Source organism: Oryzias latipes, chromosome 14, assembly GCF_002234675.1.
Source record: "Oryzias latipes chromosome 14, ASM223467v1".
In the NCBI taxonomy this organism is placed as follows: Eukaryota; Metazoa; Chordata; class Actinopteri; order Beloniformes; family Adrianichthyidae; genus Oryzias; species Oryzias latipes.
The window spans coordinates 64,368-88,900 of NC_019872.2; the positions used below are offsets into that span (position 1 = coordinate 64,368).

General features: G+C 39.4%; 1 protein-coding gene across 3 annotated transcripts; it reads right to left on the reverse strand.

Annotated features, from left to right (window-relative positions):
* Positions 1-4,018: 4,018 nt before the first annotated feature.
* On the reverse strand, positions 4,019-24,415 carry stt3a (STT3A, catalytic subunit of the oligosaccharyltransferase complex). Of its 3 annotated transcripts, XM_011492878.3 has the most exons (19): positions 24,290-24,365; positions 24,029-24,085; positions 23,440-23,555; positions 23,291-23,351; positions 23,093-23,214; positions 22,850-22,995; positions 19,221-19,311; positions 18,873-18,979; positions 18,634-18,798; positions 18,322-18,502; positions 18,089-18,244; positions 17,923-18,014; positions 11,945-12,100; positions 10,500-10,688; positions 10,256-10,372; positions 9,938-10,040; positions 5,359-5,547; positions 4,551-4,666; positions 4,019-4,355 (listed from the first exon to the last, which is right to left on the reverse strand). In XM_011492878.3, exons 3-19 carry the CDS (start codon positions 23,525-23,527, stop codon positions 4,317-4,319), a joined length of 2,118 nt encoding a protein of 705 aa, XP_011491180.1. In that variant the 5' UTR covers positions 23,528-23,555; positions 24,029-24,085; positions 24,290-24,365; the 3' UTR covers positions 4,019-4,316. The 3 variants fall into 3 exon arrangements, with proteins under 3 accessions (XP_011491180.1, XP_004084644.1, XP_011491179.1); XM_004084596.4 differs by lacking the exon at positions 24,029-24,085 and having other exon boundaries at positions 24,290-24,415; XM_011492877.1 differs by having other exon boundaries at positions 24,029-24,298.
* Between the last annotated feature and the right edge of the window lie 118 nt (positions 24,416-24,533).

Below are 24,533 nucleotides of genomic sequence, written 5' to 3' on the forward strand. Positions count from 1 at the left end.
TTCCGCTTGTTCCTCAGAAATCTATCACAGATGCGGTGTTGTATAAAGCACGTATTTGACAACAGTTTGTTGTACGTAATGTATTCAATTTCTATACGATTTAGATGTGTGAGATGTGTTTTGTATCGTACAAATTTATTTTGAAAAGCCTCATCAAACAACGGACCTTTTTTTCCAACTCTAACAGTACAAAAAAGGCAGGATGGATTTTCTTTTTCCAAAGAACATTCAAGAACCGTGGAAGCATATTGCATTCAATTCAAAACATTTTTTGTGCATTTAAAAAAAACACGGATGATCTGTGAATTGATTTTAATTTAATTTGCTTTACTTTGTTTTTTGTTTTTTCCCATTGAATTTCAATTCATTGAGGCAGCAAGTTTCAAGCATTAATTGTAGTCAATACAATAAGAAAAATCACTAATTTTTTATCAAACTCAATACAGAAATGATGAAATGCATAGGTACATAAAAACAAACAAAAACAAAGACACATTTAATCACATTTGCCTAATCAAATATTGTGATTGTTAACTTAAGTCAAGTAGAGTTTGATTTATTGCTTGAAAAAGAGTGGGAAGAAGCAAGTTTATTTAATCCCACTCCTACTTAGTTAATTCATTTTATAGTTTTACAAATTTTTTGTAATCCAGTTCTGATCTGATAGATTCTTTTCAATTTACAAAATCAAGTGCTTATTAGTGATTGATTATCTTCAGAAAACATTCATTCATGATTTCAGTAAACAGTAACAGACATGTAATACTCATTGAGCATAATCAAAATACAATTTCATTAAATCCATATATCATTGCAGATCAACTTATCAAGTCCCAAAACTGAGAGCTTATTGATTATCCTTAGAAAGAATTTCGACATCTTTTCAGTAAACATTAATGATCCACACTTTAGGTAACCGATATGTAGTAATCTTTGATTATCATTAGGAAACATTATAGCATTAAGCCAGACAATATTGCTACATATTCCAGAACAAGTAAAGAAAATCAATAGCTTAGAATCTAAACAAAATCGAGTGCCCTAGAAGTCACGTTAACGTAATTTGAGATCATGTTCAAATCTTACGGTTTGAGTTCTTTGCTTTTGTTATTTGGTTCTTTTTTAGTTCTGTTTCCTGTTATTGTATTACACTTTTAAGTTCTACTTTTGGTACCCATCTGTCCTGATAGTTCTCACCTGTGTCTCGTCTTTCTCTTCAACCTGTGCTGGTCCATGGTTCAAATCAAAGTTCTGATCAAAAACCTTGTCACCTGGAAATCCTGCCTTCTCCTCTCTGCATCTGGGTACTCCCTCCAACCCCCGCCATGACATCAAATCTTTTCCATGACTTTCATTCTAATATTTTCAAGAACTCCAAACAGGCTGGGCACTAAGATCATCTGGTCATAAAAACTATAAAATGAGCTGCAAGTAAAAATGAAAAGCCACAAAGTGTCCATTTCATAGAACTGATTTTTTCTTGTTCATGTGATCGTCTGTTTTATTTTTTTTACTTAATTTATTCACTTTATTAAACATTATGAACTGCTTATTTTTTTCTGTGGTGATGCAGAAAAGAACTTACAGCTGGAATTTGCCTTGATGTGAAGCTGCAAAGGAACTGTCAATGAAATAACAAAAACACCCTAAACAATAAAGAGCAGTATCTTACTTGACCTTGAATAATCTTATATCAAAAGAACTTGTTATTGTTTGGAAAACTTTCATAAAAATCCATATCATCCTACTTCTTCTTAGAGTGAACCAGCATGTTCACTCTAAGAATATATACACGCACGCACACACAAAATACAGTACAGACCAAAAGTTTGGACACACTTTCTCATTCAAAGAGTTTAATTTATTTTTATATGACTATGAAAATTGTAGATCCACACTGAAGGCATCAAAACTGAACACATGGAATTGTATACAGAAAAAGTGTGTAACAACTGAAAATATGTCATAGTGTAAGTTCTTCATAGTAGCCACCTTTTGCTTTGATTACTGCTTTGCACACCCTTACCATTGTCTTGATGAGCTTCTAGAGGTAGTCACTTGATGTTTTTCACTCCTCAGGTGTGCCTGTCAGGTTTAATAGGTGGGATTTCTTGCCTTATAAATGGGGTTGGGACCATCAGTTGTGTTGTGCAGAGATCACGTAGATACACAGCTGATTGTCTTACTGAATAGACCGTTAGAATTAGGGATGGGAATAGAAGCCCCAGTTGTGCCAGAAAAAATGAACCAACCATTCAGGGCTTTGAAACCACACAGAACAGCGGCATCTGGTGGCGGACTGGATGTATCTCTTATGCTTCAACTAAGCTCTTTGTAACACTTCAATGTGGAAATGATGATAAAACCGTAAAACAAAACAATGTTGTTAATGATGATTAATGTAAAACACGTGACGTTTTCTGTGAGAAGTGCTTGACACAGCAAAACACACACAGTGATGAAAGTCAGGTAAGGAAAAAATCCCTGAACTTTTCTTTGAGCGATATGGCGGGCACAGAGCGAAATTTTGGAAAAATACATGGTCTTAGATGCATTCTGGTGCATTCTGGCAGCTAGTTATTCACTTCTTTATCAAGAAACTAAGACTAATTGGAGCATCATGATTTGTCATTCAAACCCCTAGTTTGACTCTCCATTAAGGACTTGCTGGTCCCAAAAAAGAATTTGGAAAATTGCTCAAAGTAACACAATCCTACAATCTACGCTTTTCCTTAAAGCTGCAAAACATACAATTGCTAAAATATAGTAACATCAAAGCCCCAAATGGCAAAAAGAACACCAGTAACTATGATATTCTATGAAAATACCTCAGTTATTTATACATTATTTCTGCTTTAGAAATGACTGATGTACAACATCCACTTGCACTGTTTTCTCAAACTATAATTACATCAAAATATGGGATCTGCTTTAAACTATAATTCTATAACATAATACATCAATTCTTTAACACCAATACTAAGTAATCTGGGAAATATCAAAACAAACATACAAACTAAGCTAAACATTGTAAACATTATTTTTTAAGGGAGTGCGGGTCCAAACCATCAAATACTTGTAATTAATGTCAACTATACTGAACTAAATCATGGTAATTAGGAAATACAAATAAATTAGATAAAGAAATGTATTCAAAATAAAAACTGAAACTCAAAACTAAAATTGAATTTATTTCAAAATGTGGTTTTGAGATTATTTTACTCAAAAAAGTATTTGACCTACACTACCTTAAAAATCTTTTTTTTCCAGCCAAGACCACTTCAATTTGTTTTTTATCGTCTTCTCACAACTGAGGTCGTGACCACGCTCAATAATGACGATGCCTGCCATTATTTTAACACAAATTTGATCGCAAACTCTTCAGATGTGTTTGTGAAAGTTTAGCGTGGGTCCGCCAGTTTTGGTCTCTAGGGAAGCGAGTCACGCTGACCACGTGGTGCAGACAGAGCCAATCAGACCCGTCGACGCATCCGAAAGCAACTAAAACGTCCCGATATTGGTCAATTAGTCCGGGAAGACGAGAGATGGCCACGACCATAGAGGAAGCGATCTGCGGAGAAATATAGAAAATAAAGCTAAAATTAGCTGATTTCAGACCATTTTTTAATCCGGAAAGCGATTTGTCCGTAGAGATCAGGTCTTTATTTCCCGGAAAGTACGTTCGGTTTGCTCAAAAACCCGGATTTCCGGGAATTCCCGGAAGACTTTCATCACTGAGACCAAAGAGGCGGTTTATGTGTGCAGTCAACAAGACATGGAGGTAGATGGTGTTAGAGGGAAAGAGTCAGAAGAAGAGTTAGATGGAGGAAGCCGATTTGCTGGGGTGACCCCTGAAGAGAAAAGCCAAAAGGAAAAGGACAAAAGTTTTCATTTACCCAAGTGACCTAATCTTGAAGTTGAGTCAGGGTTTCTGGATTAAATTTTTAATTCCAGAGCTATGACTCAACTTCAAGGCTATTCATTTAGTAGCAACATAGAATAACACAGTAAACGCAAGTTCTGCCCAAAGACACTTTATTGTAGATGTCATGGAGATTTTCCACCTTTTTATTTAGAGTATTTTGTGACAAAAGAAACAAAAAACAAAAAAAAAAAACAGTATCCAAAACCACATAACTGAACAGTGCCTTCTTCTATACAATTAGCAAATATGCCTCCTGGTGACAGGGGGGAAAATGACACCCATTAGGCTACCCCATAAGATTAAAATAAAATAAAAAAAAGATTCTTGCAGACTGCATGGAAAGTGTTTGGTGCCATGCACTCAAGAGTTATTCACTTGGCCATCTGAAGATTTAAGTCCTTGAAAGACCTCGGTTGTCAAGATCTTTCACCTGCAAGATGAATTAAGCTTTGTTAAAACATTTTGTTGCAAAGTGGTTTAATCTGTTTTTTTATTAAAAAAAGCGAAGAAAAACAACATTTCAGAAACTTGAATGTATTACTGGCACAGTTGCAACACTTTTGCAAACTAACCCCTCACATGAATTGGCATTTTTAGCTGCCATGAAGTTAGCTGAAGTGTTTACCTTGTATATCCTGACCAGCCAGTGCTCTGTGGTGTAGGCCTCCTCCAACACATCCAGTTCAAAGTCTTTGTTACCAATCTCAGCATTCCTTACTCTGTCGTAACCAGGTGGTCTCTCTGCAAAGAATGTCAACCAAGTTCATTTGAGCTGACCTGACATTCTGAGTCGACATTTTAATAAGTCACTTTTGTATTCTTTTTATTGTTGCTCGACTTGGATAGGATTTTTACGAAATGAGGACTTGCTAAAGAATAATGCAGAAACCTTATTTAAAAAAAATTATAATTGTGCCCCTAAAACTCATTTAAAAATTCCTTGGTTGATAATCGTTAGTTATCAAACCTGTACAAACCTCCAATTTGTACAGTGTTACAAAGGAAAAAAACAAACAGCCAGGTTTAATGTAAATTTGTATCCAAAAGTAATACAGACATTCAAAGATTGGCATGTTATAATTGAAAATAGTAATAATATAAAATTAGGAATTACATTCAAATTACAAGTCATCTGTAATGTGTTTGGAAATATACATCTTTTCCTAATTGTCCTGGATTAGTTTTGAAAGACAAAAGTGATCATTGTAAATTTCAACTTTAATATGCAGTTTCTACAGAAAGTTGAGGGAAAGCATCTCTGAGTAAATGCTGTTACTTTTGCCTTGTGCTTCTGAAACATCTTTCAAGGCATTCATGAAATGATTCCAGCATCACAGTTAAAAAAATTACCTCGTTTCGTCTTTGATTAAAAAGCAAGAGTAGTTCCTCAAGTGAGAACTCCATCAGATAATAAATAACATGCAACTACTTACTGCCCTCTGTGTAGACCTGTCCAAAGCGGTAGTAGCACATCTTGTACATCAGACAGTTGAGAAGTACAGGTGAGCCTTCACGATCTACTCTGAACTCTCCAGTGGGAGTGTAGTAGTCGTGTTCTTTGATATGTTTCCCTGTCTCTGTGCTTCCTCCAATGCGGACCATCCACAGAAACTTGTTAATATCTGTAATGTGACAAGGTGCATCGTTATTTGGATGGGCAAAAAAGATCATTCTTTACGTCTTAGGTCATTGGTTTTATGGGGAGAGTTTCTGCAGAGTGAAAGGAGTTCATTAAATTTTCGATTCCGAGTAGTGACCGGCACTGTTGGCACGAAGCAAGCCTGCTTCCTCCCATCATCCACCTGTTTACATGCTCTCCCACTAGCTCACGGCCCCTCACACCCCAACATTCCATTACAACAAAAACAGTGAGCAATATCAGAGCTATCAGCTACAGTTATGATCCGGATTCCAGCTCAGATGAGGAAAGACATACATGGATCTATTTGTCTGCAAGTGGATGATCAGAATGGAGCAGAATAGGGGGCTTGTGGCATGCCATAGTAAACCGTACATCAAACTTGCAAGCTTTTTCCAGCGCAATTTTTGCATCTGCTCAAGATTCACCACAATTTGAATAAAGAAATACCGTATTTTCACGACTATAAGGCGCATTTAAAAGTCTTAAATTTTCTCCAAACTGTAGAGGGCGCCCTATGAGGCGGTGCACCTAATGTGTTGTTGTGGGACTTTGGCACAGGAGTAGTAGAAGGCATGAGAATAGGGGGAGGGAAGTGAGGACGTGAAAGAAGTCCTCACTTTGCAAAAGGAGGGGCAGGCACTCAGCCTTTTTATTTTATTTACTTACTTTTCTCTCACTCAACTGGACTGACAAACACCGGCAGAGCAACCTCACCTGGAGACGAACACTAGCTGAGCGACATCATCTGGAAGCAGGTAACTCCAAACAGCACAAAGCGTCAAGTTCAAGTACTCAGTTTCCCAGCTATTGGCTCTTGCCTCCATCTGCCACCTCCCATGTGAAACAGCTTGGACTTCTGCGACAACCTCGAAATGTCCATAGAAGCTCCCGGAATAAGTTTTTTTTATCTCCAGCAAAATCCTGCAAAAATACTCTCCATTTGGCCTCACGTCATCAGAACACTGGCACTCCTGCATTATGCAGCAGCCATCCGACCCCCCCCCCCCCTCTTTGAGGAGCTCATGGCTAAACAGAAAACATGGAGTGGACTACACTGTGCTATGGAGTCGATAGCTGCATCAACCATCAGATCTGCCTCATGCCAACATAGAATTATTTAATGCACAATCTCCTTCAAACAAAACCCTCCTCATCCATGATCATATTTTGGATAAGAAACTGGACTTTGTGTGCCTGGTTGAAACTTGGCACAGAACAGGGGACTTCTCAGTGCTAAATGAAGCCTGCCCCCAAGGTTACAGCTACATGAAGAAAGCCCGCAGTTCTGGACATGGGGTGTGGCTTAGCCGTCATTCATCGGGCTGATCGAAAACTTTCTCCACTACCACTGCCTGACTTTTCTTCCATGGAATGTCTAGCCTTTAAACGCAAACCTCCATATTCCATAACAATGCTTCTTATATATTGGCCCCCCAAACCAAATTCATTATTTCTGCCTGAAATAAATTATCTACTTACATCACTCTGCTCCATGTCAACCAACATTGTCATTGTTGGTGATGTAAATATTCATGTTGACAACCCCTCCAGTCATTATGCAACAAGATTTCTGAGCCTGTTAGACTGTCTTGGTCTCCAGCAGCATGTGGGGACACCCACACACACCAGGGGTCACACTCTAGATCTATTCATAACTGCCTCAGCCCCTATTAACAACCTGCAGGTCTATGATCTGGGACTGTCTGACCACAAGTTGGTCTCAGACTCATTGTCTGAAAGCTCACCACCCTTCCTATCCTTCACTGTGGTTTCAAAAACCCACATTGAGAAAACTCTGCGAGGAATGAATTCATCCACTTGCGCCTTGGATCCCCTCCCGACAGTCAAGTCTGTTTTACCTACTGTGAGCCCAACTATTACTGAGCTTGTAAATATCTCACTACAAACTGGCTACATCCCACCCTCCTCAAAAACTGCTGCAGAAGTACTTGCCAATTACAGGCCTATTTCCAACCTCCCTTTTCTGTCAAAGGTACTGGAGAAGATAGTCGCTTCACAGCTGCAAACCCATCTAAAGCAAAACAACCATTTTGAGAAGTTCCAATCAGGTTTTCGATCACCCCATAGCACGGAAACTGCTCTGCTTAGGGTAACAAATGATCTGCTGATGGCAGCTGATTCAGGATCACCATCTCTGCTTGTTCTTCTGGACCTAACAGCAGCTATTGATACAGTGGAACACCGTCCTTCTGCATCACCTCAAAAACTCTGTAGGACTGTCAGCAGATGTGCTGCAGTGGTTCCTATCATATCTGACTGACAGAACTGAATATGTGCTCATGGGAGGATTCAAGTCCAGACCGCCCCCTGTGGTATGTGGTGTACCGCAGGAGTCAGTTCTCGGCCCTATTCTCTTCATAATTGACATGCTTCCCCTTGGACGTGTCATCAGTAAACATGGGTTGTCCTTTCATTGTTATGCTGATGACACACAGAACTACATAAAAACTACGCCAAACTCCACTGCAGCTCCATCCCATCTCACTGCGTGCCTTGAGGAGATAAAGGCGTGGATGAACAGCAATTTCCTACATTGATTGATTGATTGATTTTATTTAAGTGTTAAGCACTAATGTGCCCAGCCCACAAGGGCTTATATGACACTGAAAGACAAAATACATAATACATAAAGAAACATGCCTATCACAAAAATCCAATAACCCCCCTAATCAGAGTCTAACAGAATACAAAGTGTCCATTCTTATTGTTCATGCCTTTGACACAAAATTTGCCAAACAAAAAATTTCATTTTCAAAAAGCCAACCTAAGATTTTATCTTCAGAGAACCAAAATAAATCAGGACATTTCTACTCTATTACCTCATACATACAAAGTCTGTTTTTCGTACAAAGGACAATAAAACAAAAAGTGAAATTCATCCACCACTTGCAGTTCACAGACCTCAGAGTCTTTCCTCCTCAGGAACGCCTTTAAAAGCGCCCTACTTCCACCTGTAGGGGGAGCACTCCTGCTCTAAGTTGAGCACATAAGGATCTTTGTCCTCTTTTTAAGTTCTACATAACATATGGCTCAGCAGAAAATGTGTCCTTAATTTGCAAATAAGTTCGTAATTTTCATTTTCTCTCAAAGTTTCATTTTCCATTCTTTTTCATAATGACCAACTAAAATTTCTTTAACATTATCTATCTTACATTTCAAACAATTAAAAAATAATGATTGTAGGTTCACAGAGGACAGAATGTTCAACACATCTTTACACCAGGGATAAATATGAGCTCTATCCCAATCAAATATTATATGTGCAAATCTCTGCAGGTAAAGTCACCAGCCGGTTCCATAATCTGAGAACTTCTGCTCTTTGTTTGAGCAGAACAGCTTAACAGCAGCAAAACCATGGCACTCCTTGTTAGCCCCCCAGCAGAAAAATTCTTCCTCAATATCCCAGTTCACTTTCAACAGTCAGATCATCATTGTTTCCTCATCAGTCACCAACCTAGGAGTACAGTTTGACCCGCAGCTAAACTTTAACAACCACATAAAAGATCTATACAACACCTCATTCCACCACCTACCAAACTCCAAACTCCGGCCCCTTTTATCACTTCCAGACGCAGAAACACTTGTCCAAGCCTTTACCTCCTCCAGGCTAGACTACTGCAACTCCCTCTTTTCTGGTATTCCCAACAAAAATATAAAAAGACTTCAGTACATCCAGAATCCTAAAAGGAGTCAGGAAATATGAACACATTACCCCCATCCTGAAATCACTGCACTGGCTTCCTGTTTCATCCCAGATTGAATACAAACTTCTCATCATCACCTACAAATGCATGTCTGGTCAGGCACGACCAGGAACTCCTCATTCCCCGGAAACATCCCCGTACCCTCCGTTCATCAGGCAACTTCCTTCTTCAGGTCCCGCCCACCAGGCTCCACACGATGGGAGACAGAGCACTTTGTTCTACTGCACCAAGGCTCTGGAACTCCCTTCCTGTTCATCTCAGAAAATCACAGACCCTGGACTCTTTTACAGCTCTTTTAAAGACATTTCTATTTAAAAAAGCCTATGACTGGTGACAGTTTCATTTTTCTTTGCTTGTTAAGTGCTACTTTTATAGTTTTAAGCTTTGCATTAAAATGTGCACACTTTTTAATTGAGTTTTATTCATATCTTGTAGCACTTTAAGGTTTCATTTAATGAAAAGTGCAATATAAATAAAATTTATTATTATTATTGAGTGTGTGAGCGCGCAGTTTGTGTTACTCGTGAAAATACGGTACTCTGAATTACAATTTTAAGTCCTTTACTCCGTGGCCTCTCTGTCGTGGTCCATCATGACAAAAAAGCTTCTTTGAGAAACAGTAAAAAGATATAATTGTAGACATACCATCTGAAGAATAGCCAGTAAGTCCTCCAAAGATTACTAGAACATAACTGACATCCAGCTCCCTCATGATCTCATAGGCTCTCTCCTCGGTTGATGCCATGGCCTGAGGAGACACCAGAGTTGAGTCATAATTTTGGTAAATGGTAATGGTAAATGGCGTATACTTATATAGCGCCTTTCTTCCTACAAGGACAAAGCGCTTTACAGTCACAGACCCATTCACCCAGTCACACACACATTCACTCACACATTCACACACTGGTGGTCGCTCCAATTTTGGCTCCAATTAAAAAATACCACTCATAAGTGTCTGCTCACCTGTCCAACTCTAGAGATATGGGTGTTGTTCCATGTGTTGTTGTCCACTAAAATAGTTCGATTTGCCATGGCAGTTATCTGATAGCCATAATCCCACCATGACATGACTTTGGCATCCTGTAACCACAGGCAAGAAATAGAAAATAAACCTAAAAATTAAGTCCTGTGCTGAATTTCTCGCTAGTAATTGCTGCATCTTCGTTTTGTGAAGCCTGTTCTGTTTTTGGGGGGAAAAATGCCTCACCTCAGGAGTGTTGTGGCGGAGCCAGTAGTAGGCCTCTCTAAAGTCATCAAAGATAATGCGACTACCATCACCGCCACGGGCAGACAAGACAATTGAAGGTGATGAGTAGGCTTCACTGGTCACCCAGGTAGAGTGAAAGGTATATGTGATAAGGAAGAAAGCCATGACCAAAATCATCCCACTGGCAACCTGGTGGGTTTGAGTAAAACAAAAGTTACATTTAAACCAGCAGTGGCCATCATTAAAAGAAAGTAGAAAGGAAGTCTTTAGGTTCAAATTCGTTAGACCAATAAAATGGAGTTGCTCAACTACAAGAATGAAATTAAAAGTGCTTCAAATTAAATCACAGAGTTAAAAATAGAGAGAAAGAGCACCAGCAATGTGATTATTTAGAGAGGCAAAAATCCACCATGCTCAAAGAATTGAACTCCTATGTTCCTTGTTAATTCAGGGTATAAACCATCAAATGCAGGATATAAGAATCTGGGTCTGTTCCTACTGTACCTCTCATGCACTTTCGTGTATAGGTAACCCTACAATACATAAGTGGACAAGCATTGCCGTACTGCCCTGGTGACACCCCATCTTGTAAGCTAAACAGGATTGGGCCTGGTTTAGTCCTTGGGTGGGAGACCGCTAAGGGCCATCAGGTGCAGCAAGGTAAATTAAAGAAAAATAAGTAAATGAAAGTATTAACGACATTTTAAATCTTCTGTTGAACTTTACATCTTGGCTAACCTTTCCAAGTAATGTTTATTGAAGCTGTCCTAATTTCCAATTTTGTGTAATTACTTGCTGCTAAAATTGTAAGTTACACTGTTGCATTATAGTAAAAGCTAATAAAATTACCCAAAAAACGCAAAATGTGTCTGGGTGCCATGTTGAACTTCCAGTGACCAGATAGAGAGTGTGAGAACTTTAATACAAAATTTAACATACGGTACCTGACACCTGAAACACTGCACTACCAATGAGTCACATGGCGCCAAGAAAGGAAAATGACTAATTGTGTTAAGTTTAGGTATTTTTATGCAAGGATGTTCTCCCTTTTGTTGCCAGGGATTTGGCTATTGATGCCTGTTTGAGTATTTTTGAAGGGAAAATACATTTTCACTGCCATAAAAGAAACACTGACCATTTTTCATTGTGTCAGAGTTATATTTGCAGTGTTGTCCTATGGAAAGTTATAAACATCTGCAGAAATTTAAGTGGTGCACTCAGTTTGAGACACTGTAACTAAAGCTCAACATCAATAATTTAAAGATGAAATGCTTTCTAATGACTTTCATGAGTACCAATTTCCCCCATTTGGGAGCCATTTTGAATCCTTCGTGACATCACAAATTGATTGTATAAAGAGTGTGCTCTCAATTTTTAACTTTTTGAATTATGTACATAAAAAACATAGCTACTTTGACAGAAAATCAGCTACATCTTACTCGTACCTCGTTTTTGATGGGGTAGGTAGAATCCAGTTGTTTCTTTGTTTTCCTGTCTGGTCGGCTGACATCCAAGTTTTTCATGTATGTTGTCAGGACCTGGGACACCCCTATCCCTGACAGGATGCACATCACAGGAGCAAGGACCAGCATCAGACGCACCTGTGAAGGCATCAATAAATTACTAAGAATTGCTTACTACATTCATTCTGTCATAGTTACATTTCTTCTTTTCAGTTTACCTATTAGGAATCTGGATCATAGCTTTGACAGTTATATGATGAGACCTCTTATCTTCTAGACCTCTAATCCCTTATAAGACAGATGCCAAGCCAAGCTTTGAATTTTGGTGTTGCCGGGCGTCAACTAGAACTTAAAGTATTTTCTGCAAAAAGTGCAGCTGAAGCCGCTGCGGGCTTATGAGCCGCTAGAGAGGCTGTGGCAGGTCTTTGCTTGCAATGCGCTTAAAAAAAATGTGACAAAAAAATCCACTGGCTGTGTCGTGATTTTATGCATTTCATCATTGCCACAGATGACACATAAGTTATGATTGATCAAAGAAAAGAGTTCATGAAAAGCAAATACGAAAAGCAGTCAACAAAAAAATACTGTGACCCGTGCACCCTCTTTTTCAAACCAAAAAACCCAAACTACAACAGGTGACAGGGGGGCCTAATGACATCTCAACTCATCATGTGACAAAGGAGAATTATAAATAAACATGATCATGGCGACTACAGCACCTGTTCATGCAGGAAAAAAAGTAAAAATCCCTGGTGGATTAATTAATATGAATTTATAGTGTGAAGGCAAGTTAGAAACTTCTTTCAACCATCCAACAGCTGTCTGGTGATGAACAATGCATTTATCAGCATGATTGAGCACCTTGCCATAAAGCAAAAATCATTCTTATTGGCTTGGGGAAAAATACATAAATATTTTGCATTTATGGCCAGGAAACTCCCCAGATATCAATTCCTCAAAAGATTGGTGGACAAAGAAAAACCAACAAATTCTAACACACTCCAAGTATTGATTATGCAAGAATGGACTGCCATCAGTCAGAATTCGGTCCAGAAGTTGAATGCTAAGGAGAATTGCAAAGGTGTTGAAAAAGTAGGGGAAACACTGCAAATAAACTCAGATTGTCAACGAAAGCTTTTGATATTTATACAATTCTTGAAATTCCGGACTACAAAGCGCACCCGATTACAAGCCGCACCCACTTATTTTCACGTGTTTAACTAATTTTATACATACACAAGCCGCGTCGGAGTACAAGCCGCATGAATTAGGCAACATTGTCATCCTGACGGATCACATCCTGACTCACAGAGTAAGTGTGATTCATTAGCACACAGTGAGTGGAGTCAGTTTTGTCTCAGGCCCATGTATTTGAGTATATCTGCATCTGCCAAACAGTATGCACCTCTATTCTGTTCACAAATTCCTCAGTTATGGTTTTTTTTTTTTTTTTTTTTTTTTACTTATTGACAATCTAGGTATCATACATAAAATTACAAACAGTAACCATATAATCAACATTACATCCCTCAGTTATGATGAGGAAATTTACATCCGCGATCCCCCATTTCCCATGAGTCTTAGGGGCTAAAGGCGGGGCCAACGCCCGGCTCGCCACACTGTTGTACGTGTTTAAGAATGAGCAAGTAGCAGCAGTAGATGGAGGGGCGAACGGGAAAAGCTCTCCTTCCGCTTGTGTCGCGGCAGCGTTATGGGAGTAACAGGGCTGGTTAAAAACACGCTAGTAAAATAAAGCAGCGGCGACTGAAAAGCGCGCACCTCAGCGCGATACGCGCGCCTCCTCGCGGCGCGTGGGTCAGAAGTTTCCTTCCACAACAAACACTGTTGTTCCGGGGACGCCTCGAGTAAGCCCTGGCTGCAGCCTGCAGAATGGCTCGACGCCTCCGCGCTCCCGCGCGCTCCTTGTCTCCCCTTCCTATCTACTCCGACAGCTCTGGCCATGGCGGCTTCAAGGAGGAGCGCTTCGTCCCCATTGCGCCGGTGGACGGAGCAAATCGTGTCTGTGCAGAGCAATCGGACTTAATACTGTACGTTTTGTGTATGAGGGGCGGATGCGGTGTTACGTGTGGGAGCCTTCAGACTGCCATCGGCTCCGCAGCTCACACGACACGCAGTCTCCAGCTCACACGGAGGCTGTGAGCATTTCAATGCAAAACTCCGCTCAGTCCTTAGAAACCGTTAAAACGATCACGTCAATTTGTGTTTCCAGTCGTGTCCCGACAAAATAAAGGCTGATGTTATTCCCACATGCACTGTTCTCTCCGTCACGCAGCTGACCGGCTTTTCCAAACCCGTTGGTGATGGATTTTTTCACGCTGCTTTTAACGATTGCTTTTAACTTGAAAGCTTCATCATATTGTAGCGGCGATCACGTGCACGTTGGGTCTAATGGCACCAAAGGATTCTGGGATGCGGCCGGGCATGCGTGCTTCGTTTTGATGAACCATGACTGAAGTGTCTAAGACCTGAAGTCAGGTCCATGCTGTTTGGCTGCTTAGAGGTGTGTTGAATATAAATGACTTGTGTTTGGTGTTAGAGAATTCAAACCATTCACCGTGTCCGAAAATACGTACACGGCGGCCGCCAATAAAATCCATAAATTAGCCGCTTCACTGAATAAGCCGCACGGCTGTAAGCGCAGGAAAAAAGTAGCGGCTTATAGTCCGGAAATTACGGTATGTTTTTAGTATACTTAATCTTCTGACAAAACACCAGAAAAAACCCTAAGGCAGCAGACTTTGTGGAACATAATATGTGCGTCATTCTCAAAACGTTTGGCCATGGCTGTTAAAAAAAATAAAAGTTTTATGTGGGTTTTATTAAAAAAAATGTCCAGGTAGCAAAGTCATCTTTGGAATAATTTCTTAACAAGCCTGGGTTTTGACAATTTGATTGATACCATACTGGAATTCATTTGAGAAATTTTTCCTTGAAGTAATTTAACCCATCATATTCCAGCTAACTTGAGCAGTAATATGAAATACCTGTTGGCCTGCCCTTTAAGTTAAGGCTGTATGGCATACCCAGGCAATTATCTGCCCTTTGTCAGAGGCATCTTATTTTACCTCTTTACCTGTCATTTGCCATTTTTAATTATGAGGAATTTTTTTCTGTTCTTTAACTCTCATCCTACCAGTTCCCTTTTAACCTCATCTGGAGTTCTTGTTTTGCCCGACGGCATTTGCTCTACACAAATACCAAGTACATTTAGACGTTTCTTTCATTAAAAAAACAAAACAAAAAAAAAACACGCTTTTTTAAAATTTTGTTATCAGTTTAACCTATAATCAGTAACACAAGTAACCATAAGAACTTGCAAATTCAAAACAGTGATTTGTGTGCATATCTTGTCGGGGATCTAAGGTATGGAAGCAATTCTATAGCATAATTAAAAAACAAAATTCAAAACCAGAAATGCCTTTTCATTTTCAAAATGAAACTGCATTTTTTGACTCAAAATTAAAATGAAAAAGCAAAGCATTTCTGTTTTTGACTTATTTTTAATTATGCTACAGAATTGCTTCCATACTTAGTAAAGCCAACTGTAAACAGCATAAACCTTAGGTGTGCTCTAAAAAAATACAAAAGCAGCATTTCACTCATTTTGGGAACATCTTTTACATGCATAACAAATTCATTGCAGATAACCTGTGCCACATTTTCTCCCTGAATAATGTCACACTGGCGTGGCAAAAGCACAATTTCTAATAGACCCCACCTAAACAAATTGACCTTAAGTTTTCAGCTTACATGCAAATCATACATTTGTTTTATACATTCTGACATTCTTAAGTACGACGGAGTTTTAGGGCCACCAAAAAAAAATGTAAATTTACGAGATTTTAAGTTGCAGATTTACGAGAAAATACTCGTAAATTTATGAGTTGATGAAATTAAAGTGGAAGTGAGCATACAGAGAAGCAAGTAAAAGCCGCGCAGCAGCAGAGCAGACCGACTAAACTCAATGGAACAGGTGAGCTGAATGTTTATTGAGAACGTTCCAAATGTTTGGAAGCTCACTAGTTTGATTTACGATTTAGTGTTTTATTTATTGATGGGTGGTTTGCAGGATCTCTGCAGTCTGTTGATAAAGACATCAGTGTCCCTGCACTTGAATCCCTTCTTCCTCCACCAAAGAAAGATCTCTACGTTTGTGTGACGGAGGAGTACTTTTTGGCATTTTCAACATTCTGATGCTAATATAACGGACTATTTTCATTCTTCTTTATTGTTTTATGTTGAAACGGGACGTATGTAACACTGTTTACTTCTGCATTGGTGTTGGGATGACAGGTTCATGACAAAAGGTGACAAATGAACTAGGGTTGTGCCGATGGACGATATCATCGTCCATCGTGATGGGTGACTGACATCCCGATGGAGAGACCACCATCGTGATGCCCCGCCCCCGCCATGTTGCGCGTCGACACCATAAGCCGCAGTTACATGTACAAAATATCTTGATGGGATCAATGGTCGGATTAGAATCCAACCGTGTACATGGGCCCAGAAAAATGTTTTCAGAATATAAAAACGTTCACTAAGGTCACACTTTCCGTCGGAATAAATCATTCGCACATGCGCAGTAGGGTTTGAAAACCGGAAGGATATAAATTCCGCCGAGCGGCTTTTTTTTTTCAAACTTTATTGAATGTAACAATTCAATACAAAACAATGTTAAACAGCTCCGAGCGGCTATATACATTGACATGTCAGCTCGGTAAAATACGAGATGATCTTCTAAACGTGCTTTTAATAATGTTACGTTATTATGAAACACCTGTTCGCTCATCATTTGAATTTTAATCCGTGTGGTCAGTGCTTTTTCTGAACAAAGCCAGGATTAGCAGTATGCTAACACGGGCTAACAACATTAGCTTTGGGTGGTGCTGCTTGCTGGCTGCACGTAGACATGTAAGAATAACATCAGCCTTTATTTAGTCGGGACACGACTGGAAACACAAATCCGCGTGATTGTTTGAATCGTTTCTAAGGACTGAGCGACATTTCTGCTTTGAAGCTCAAACCGCTGTGTGTGCTGACGATCCGAGCTGTGCTCAGACACACACTTTTAGACCCGGTTCTGAGTTCGATTGCTTGTACCCCTAGAGCTGCGGGACGGATCGCAGTCTTAAATCTCCCACACATAGCGCTCATGTAACAAAGCAACCCCCCCCCCTTCCCCTCAAACACAAAGCTGTAAGTCCGCGCTCCGCCGGTCCACTTCACTAGTGAAGTGCGGGAGCGGACTACTTCTTTTCTATTTTGTTTGTTACTTTTTTTGTTAAAGTCACTTCCCTCAGTTTATACTGGATCATCACGGATTAGTCATTAGTTGGGAAATAAAATGAAAAAAGCAAAAAAACGAATAGCAGTTATATAAGAACGTAAAATGTAAAAATACCCCCCTCCCCCGACGATGTCATCGTCCATCCCGATGGTTGACAGCAAACATCGTCAACGGCCAATTTAAGGGACATCGCCCAACCCTAAAATGAACTTCAGGATTTGTGAATGAAAAGGAGAATAAAGGCTGCAGCGGTCCTCTACACCCAAACGTGTCTCTGAGCTCCTTATTTTACAGATGAAACTCCGCTCTACTGACACCAAACCCCAGAAAGAAAACTCCACTGAAAATAATCTGATTTTGAGTCGCCAAAAGGTTCAGAATCTCTGTTTTTTAAACCCATCCAGAAATAAAAGTTCACAAAAGGCTCTATATCTTCAAGCTAGGCTCTGATGAACGAAAAACTTTGGTGTTTTTTCCTCATTAATCTATGACTTTTTATATCATAAATTTATGAGAAAAAAAATCAAATTTACGAAATTTTTTCTCAAATTTACGACTTAAAAGTTGTAATTTAAAACTGGCCCTAAAACTCCGTCGTACTTAAGCAATAGACAAAACAAATAATAAAAGGCAGAAAACCTTGGCATACCATGACAGCTGAGAAGTACATACTGGTAACTCCATACATGATGATGAAGATCCTGGCATCAGAAAGGTTGTTAAAGCAGTAATAAAGTCCAACTGAAAAGAATGAAAGACTGGTAAGTTAAGACAATGGTATGGAGTTTTATTTATTTTTTGTTTAATCCACTTGCCTGGGAACATAAAGACAAGCAACTGGAGGTCAAAATAGTAAGAGGACCAGGTTGTGGGCTGGTGCTCCGAGACAGACGCAATGATAGGAATGTTGTTTTTGGCATAAGAGGGGTCCAACAACGAGTAGAAACGACCAGTCCATGGAGATATTTTACCTGAAAGATCATAACTTTGGGTTAATGATGATGAGTAAAAGACTCAAGCTGTGTTCTCACCTTAACAATGGTCTTACCAGTCACCATGAGAACAGCACCCACCGACAGCAGGACAATGCCTACCAGTGAGATGACACTTTTAAAAAGCACCTCAAATTGATGGGTGTTGAGTTTGCTGCGCAGATAATCCACAAAAGCATGGATTTGGCACAAGCCAAACACACCAAAGGCTGCCATGTGCTCCGATGACTGCACCGGCTAACATACAAAAAAAATACAAGAAGGTGTTGTAAAAGTCACAAGACGAAGTTGTCTTCCTCCACATTTTCTTTTATTAAAAATGGCAATAATTGTGCAAGAAATACAACTCTTGGCCCAAAACTTATTACCTGGAATCCAACAAAAGAAATCTGCATAGAAAGGATGGTGCCCAGACAATAAACCGTGCAGTACGCCACATATATGCGGTGGGAAAATCTGCCTGTGAGCATCAAAACCAGGACATGGAGAGGAATCAGGTTGATCAGGAACACATAGCCACCCCAGGAGGAAACCTAACCCCAAAGACAGACAAACTTTTTGTTAGCTTGAATTACTTTAAAAAGGACATGCTCTTTTGCTTTCTCACCATGTAGAAGTATGCCAGCCCACACATAGATGACCAGTACACTGATCCTGTCTTGACAGCTTTGATCCACATGTAGTAAGTCAACAACATGCAGAAAATGGCAATACCTGAGCAGGAGAGTAGAGCTGGAGTAAGAAACAATTTTGTCTAATTCGTTTTTTTTAGCTCCATCTTTAGGAACATTTGTTTAAAACATGTAAACCAGAATTAAAGAGTCAAAAGAATCCAAAATATACAAGTAATATGAATAGTGTAAAATGAAGGCTGTAAAAGATAACCGATGAGCAATTGTAAGAAAAGATGAGAACAAATGCTGTCCTGTTCTTAAAAAAAAAAAAAATTCAATACCTTCATTATCATAGGAACCAGCAACAGAGCGGGAAATATAGCCAGGCACCACAGCAATCATGGCAGCCGCCAAAAGACCTGCACCTGCATCCTAAAAACAAAAAGAATTGTTTTACATAAACAGAATTGTTCATATGGTTGTCATGCTAAAATGTAAAGAACTCAGTAAATATAGTCATGCTATGCATTAAGTAAAGTTTAATAAGCATTAGTTAACTGCTAACTAATGCATTAATAGACTTAGTAACTCAAAAAAATGCATAAGTGTGTGAGTGGGATCACTCCTGAAACTGAATTTTTCTTCTAAAAAGTGAGGGATTAACAAATTAGTGTATTCAATAAAGTTAATGTTTTTTCCAAGTAAAAAAAAATACATAAAATATCAAATGCATTTCTTTGTGATTAAGGTACTTAAATTTTTATCAAAACTTTTGGATTCTTGACATTGACGTCTAAAAGTGGACCAGTAAAGAAATTATTTGACGTTTTACCCTATAGGCAAGGCTTTTTTTAATTTTATTGAATACAACCGTTGCAGAGGGCTCCATGTTATTGTTGGTCTGGGGCTCCCAAACTGCTAAGTCTGCCTATAATGCATGGAGTGAGCCTGCGCTGATAATCCATTGCGCTTTTGTTTATATTCTCTCTTGCTAGCTCACAGACCCTCACAACCCCAACCTAACATTAGCAGAGCAACTAAAGTGGCAAGCAATATTGGAGCTATGTAGCCGAACATTTGAGGCAGATGCCAGCTCAGGCCAGGAAAACACAAACATAGATCCATTTGTCTTCAAGTGAATGCATTAGAATGGAGCAAAGCAGGGGGCTTGTGGCCTGCCACTTGTAGTTACCACGCAACAACATGCTTTTTTTAAACGTTTTTAAAATAAAGAAATATTCAGAAACAGTTTTAATTTTAAATTCTTCATACATGTCCTACTAGTGATAGGATTTCTGGCTCTTTTTAGGTAGCCAAATATTTTGGATCAGTTCATTTTAAAGAGGCGTTGAAAAGACTGGTTTATTTTACTCTACATTTACAGTATTAACTTATAAGAATCTAACCTGAAGTTTATTCATTTAATCCTGGAAATAATCACAGGGAGGATTGATGGGCTGAGATGTGAAGCAGAACAATTCAGATTTCCCACCAAATATTGAGTTTTAATTGTTATGGAAATATTTATTAAAGCTTCATTTGACATGTGTGGACTAGATGTTAAAGTTTGATATGGATTTATTGTAAATATTCCACCGCCAGCATATACAGCGCATGTATAGGAAGTGTGTATGTGTTCTTAGAATTGTGTTTCTTACCCACAAAACCCATTAAGAGCCACAAAATCTCATGACTATAAAAAAAATACAATTTTTTTGCAGCCATAAGGCCATTTAGTTATAATATGTAACTTTTGAATATTCACAATAATGAAGCAATCATGAAGTGGGACATAATTTATTGGATATTTCAAACTTTAACAAATGAAAAATTGGGCATGCAAAATTATTTAGCTTTGTAGCGCCACCTTTTGCCTCAAGTCGCATGGGGTATTTCAGTCATGCACATGGATGGACTGACATTTTTGCCTATTCCTCTTTGGAAAACCGCTGGAGCTCAGTGAGGTTGGATGGTGTGTCCAGGGTGATGAGCCTTTGTGAACAGTAGTTTGCAGTTCTTTTCACAGATTCTCCATTGGATTCTGTTTATTTGTGAACCATTCCATTGTAGCTTTTGCGTTATGTTTTGGATTGTTAGTTGTTTGGATTATTGATAGTTGCCAACAAGTTCCGACTTTGGTTTCATCTGACCAGATCACCTTCTTCAACATGTTTGGTTTGTCTCCCAGGTGGCAAACGTTAAACACTTTTTTTATAGATATCTTTACGTAATGGCTTTCTTCTTGCCACTCCTCCATAAAGGCCAGATTTGTGCAGTATCCGACTGATTGTTGTCCTATGGACAGACTCTCTACCTCAGCTGTAGATCTCTACAGTTCATCCAGAGTGATTATGGGACTCTTGACTGCATCTCTGAACAGTCTTCTTATTTGAGCTGAATGTTTAGACGGTCTTTGTAGATTTGTAGTTGTCCGATACTCCTTTCATTTCATTGTTATTGCTTGCACAGTGCTCCTTGGGATGTTTATAGCGTGGGGAATCTTTTTGTATGGAGAGAAAGTAAAGGGGCTGAATAATTTTGCACGCCCAATATCTCCATTTTTAACTTGTTTCACAAGTTTGAAATATCCAATAAATTTTGTTCCACTTCATGTTTGTGACCCACTTGTTGATTCTTCACAATAAATGACAGTTTTATATTTTTATGTTTGAAGCCTGAAATGAGGCAAAAGATTGAAAAGTTCAAGGGGCCGAATACTTTCGCAAGGCACTGTAAGTGAACTGTGGTGAGATGTGATATGTAACTGAGGTTCAAGGTGAAGGTGTGATCAGGTTTGTTAACTATGGTGATGGACAGACTGACAACAGATGAGTTTGGCAAGTGTCTCCACAAATGACATTGTGATATATAGTGAAAGCAGATGGCAGGTTGAGAAACATCTACTGTACAGAGTTGGAGGTTTCCTCTGCAACCCTAGCAGGAGAAACTCAAGTCAAAGAGTGAGATGACAGCGAGCATTGGTGAAGAATGTGGAGGACTATTATTGTGGAGGTTTCAACAATCCTGAGCAACAAACAGTGTGGGAATTAGTTGAAGAGGGATGTGGAAGCATGTTGAACAGGTAAACGGTTTCAGGTAAGGTGTAGAAGACTGTTTAGAGCAACCATGTTAGTTTACAGACAGTGGCTCTGATGGAGACAGAAGGCAGAGCTGGAGGGAGCTCTGCGGTTTTCCAGATGTTGAGGTTCTCTGATCAGGAATGACTCCATTAAATCAAGCTATTGATTTTTTAGATCAATTGCAGCGAAGAAAGTGGAGATGGTTTGGACAAGTTGAGAGGAGGAACATAGATCATGTTGGTAAAAAGGACGTTGAGGTTGGCGCTACTAAGAAAGATGTCAAGAGGAAAGGTCTTTCTGTAGACATTGTATGAAGTCAAGAGGACATGAGGCAAAAATGGAGGACAGGGTTTGATCTAGGCTGCACTACCCCAAAGGAAGCAGCAACAAAACAAAAAGATTGCGTCCATTTATACGTTAATGCTCTTGAAGCATGTAAAGCACTTTGCATTTTATTTGTTTAGAAGAAAAGTGCAGTATAAATAAAGTTGATGGTCGCTTTAAAGCTCATTCAAGTATTTAATAATTAAGTGATTTAACAGTCCCTCTCTGTTAATTTAGGCATGAAGGGGGACCACCTGTCAGCCTTAATTTAATTCTGACAAACTATTCAGCTTTGGGAGAGGAAGTTGTTTTACACAAATACATCTTCACTAGGTGGATAGATTACTTTGACTCTTTATTTCGAGACTTGCCTTCTATTGAGGAAGCAGAGGTTTAGTAGAGGGCCAGTCCATCGGCCAAGCACATATCAGACTACACAGCTTACAACTATTCTTTAAGAAATATGTGAACTTCCAATGAGTGATCTCAGAAACACATTTTTTTAATAAATATCTTCTGCTTGTGAAAGTTCAAACTGAGGATCTGAAAGTAAAAAGAACACTTACCTTCAACTCTTTGGTAAGGTGATAAGTGACCACCACAGTAAAGGAGGAGAATAAGGGCGCCAGAAAAACACAGACATTTCGAATGTTAATGGTGATGTGGAAAAAATGAAGGATGTGGTACAGCGCAGCAGATGTAACCATGAGCCCTGAAAAAGTTGCAAAAATGGCACTCAGTGACTCATCTTAATGTTGTCAATTTGAAATTCTCTTATGCATTTAAAGAATGCATTTCAGAATTTCTACCTGGATAAATGGTGCCACCTATGATTCTTCCCAAAGGATACCATGCCCTGTCATCAAACCAGTTGTGAAATTTGTAAAATCCTTCCTCAGCCAGAAAGCGGGTGGTTCTGTAGTTAAAATATCTGTTGGGGGAAGGGGGGTTGTAAGTGAGAATGGGATTATGACACTCCCTCTACACTTAAAAAATAAATTCCTTACGGGTCGAACTCATGGATGACACTTTCAAATCTCAGCACAGAAAAAAGTCGAGTGGAGAATGCTGATGGGAAGGGAAAACAGAAAGCATCTTAAGTGTTCATTTCAACAATGAGAAAATCCTGCAGCAAAAACACCTGCAGAGAACTCACAGAGAACTGCAGCCATAGACAGGATGAGCAGCTTCAGCAGGGTATCCTGCTTCTCATACGACAACCGTAGAAAACCCAGCTTGGTCATATTGCCGACTGTAGACACCTGACTGTACCTGCCAGGACAACCAGAAACCCCAAAGCATTCACATTGGGGATTTTAAGCACATTTCAACGTATTGTAAACGAACTATGAGAAATATTTTAACTGCCTAACTGACAAAAGCCAAGTTAAATTAGGTATATAACGTTCAGCTTTTTTTTCGAATTTTAAAGGACAAGGACAAACTCTGTATGTTAACTTCCATGCTTTAATCCAACCCAGTAATGCCACGCATTACATGAAGCGAACAAACCAGGAAGCAGCTGTTCAGACGAGTGCGGCTCTGTGCTCGAAGCCGTCCAGTTTGTATTCCATTACAGCTAATAACTGAACTGAGGGGTTTTAAGAAACCCACGTTTTTCTCTCCTGTTGGTTACTTAGAGCGACCATCCTACTTTTAACAGCTAGTAATGGAAACGTCCTGAAATGTACAACTGCATTACAATCATTATCATACAAAGAAGCAAATATTCAAATGTGTTTTACCTGTACGTATGCTCTAAAAAGTAGTAGTCAGCGGAGTGATTTTCTGCTCCACACAACCTAGATTTAAAACAAAAAAAACCTAGCTAACTAGGCTAGTAAACTAGCTAGCTGTTGCTGCTTAAAGAAAACGTAGCCGCACGCCAAATCCGACAAAAAATGTAATAGCTGGTTCAGAATAAACGGGCAGACTAAAAGCAAACACCAACAGTCTTCATTGGAACTAGATGTGCTTTTAACGCCAAACAAAAAGCAAGAACTCACCAGCTCCGCTTCAGCTACCTGCACACTTCAGACATATGGGAACTACCATGGAAAATGCTCCACCCCTTCCGCATCATGCGTGCGCGCTTATTGGCTTAGCGTCAACCAACAGTGACTTCACTAACATGTGATTGGCTTTCCGGTTGTCACTCCGGTTCGGTCCTCCCTTTCCGTTGCAGTGAAGTGACGTGTCCTTTGAAAATAAAAAAATAATTGGGGGTGGGGGAAATCAAAAGGTGTCGCT

Excerpts from the sequence above, each read along its gene's own strand:
- stt3a (XM_004084596.4), bottom strand. The coding sequence starts at position 23,527 with ATGACCAAGCTGGGTTTTCTACGGTTGTCGTATGAGAAGCAGGATACC. Across the intron at positions 10,689-11,944 it reads CCTACCCCATCAAAAACGAG|GTTGCCAGTGGGATGATTTT; the intron begins GTACGAGTAAGA and ends CAAACCCACCAG. Across the intron at positions 4,356-4,550 it reads GGCTGGTCAGGATATACAAG|GTGAAAGATCTTGACAACCG; the intron begins GTAAACACTTCA and ends TTCATCTTGCAG.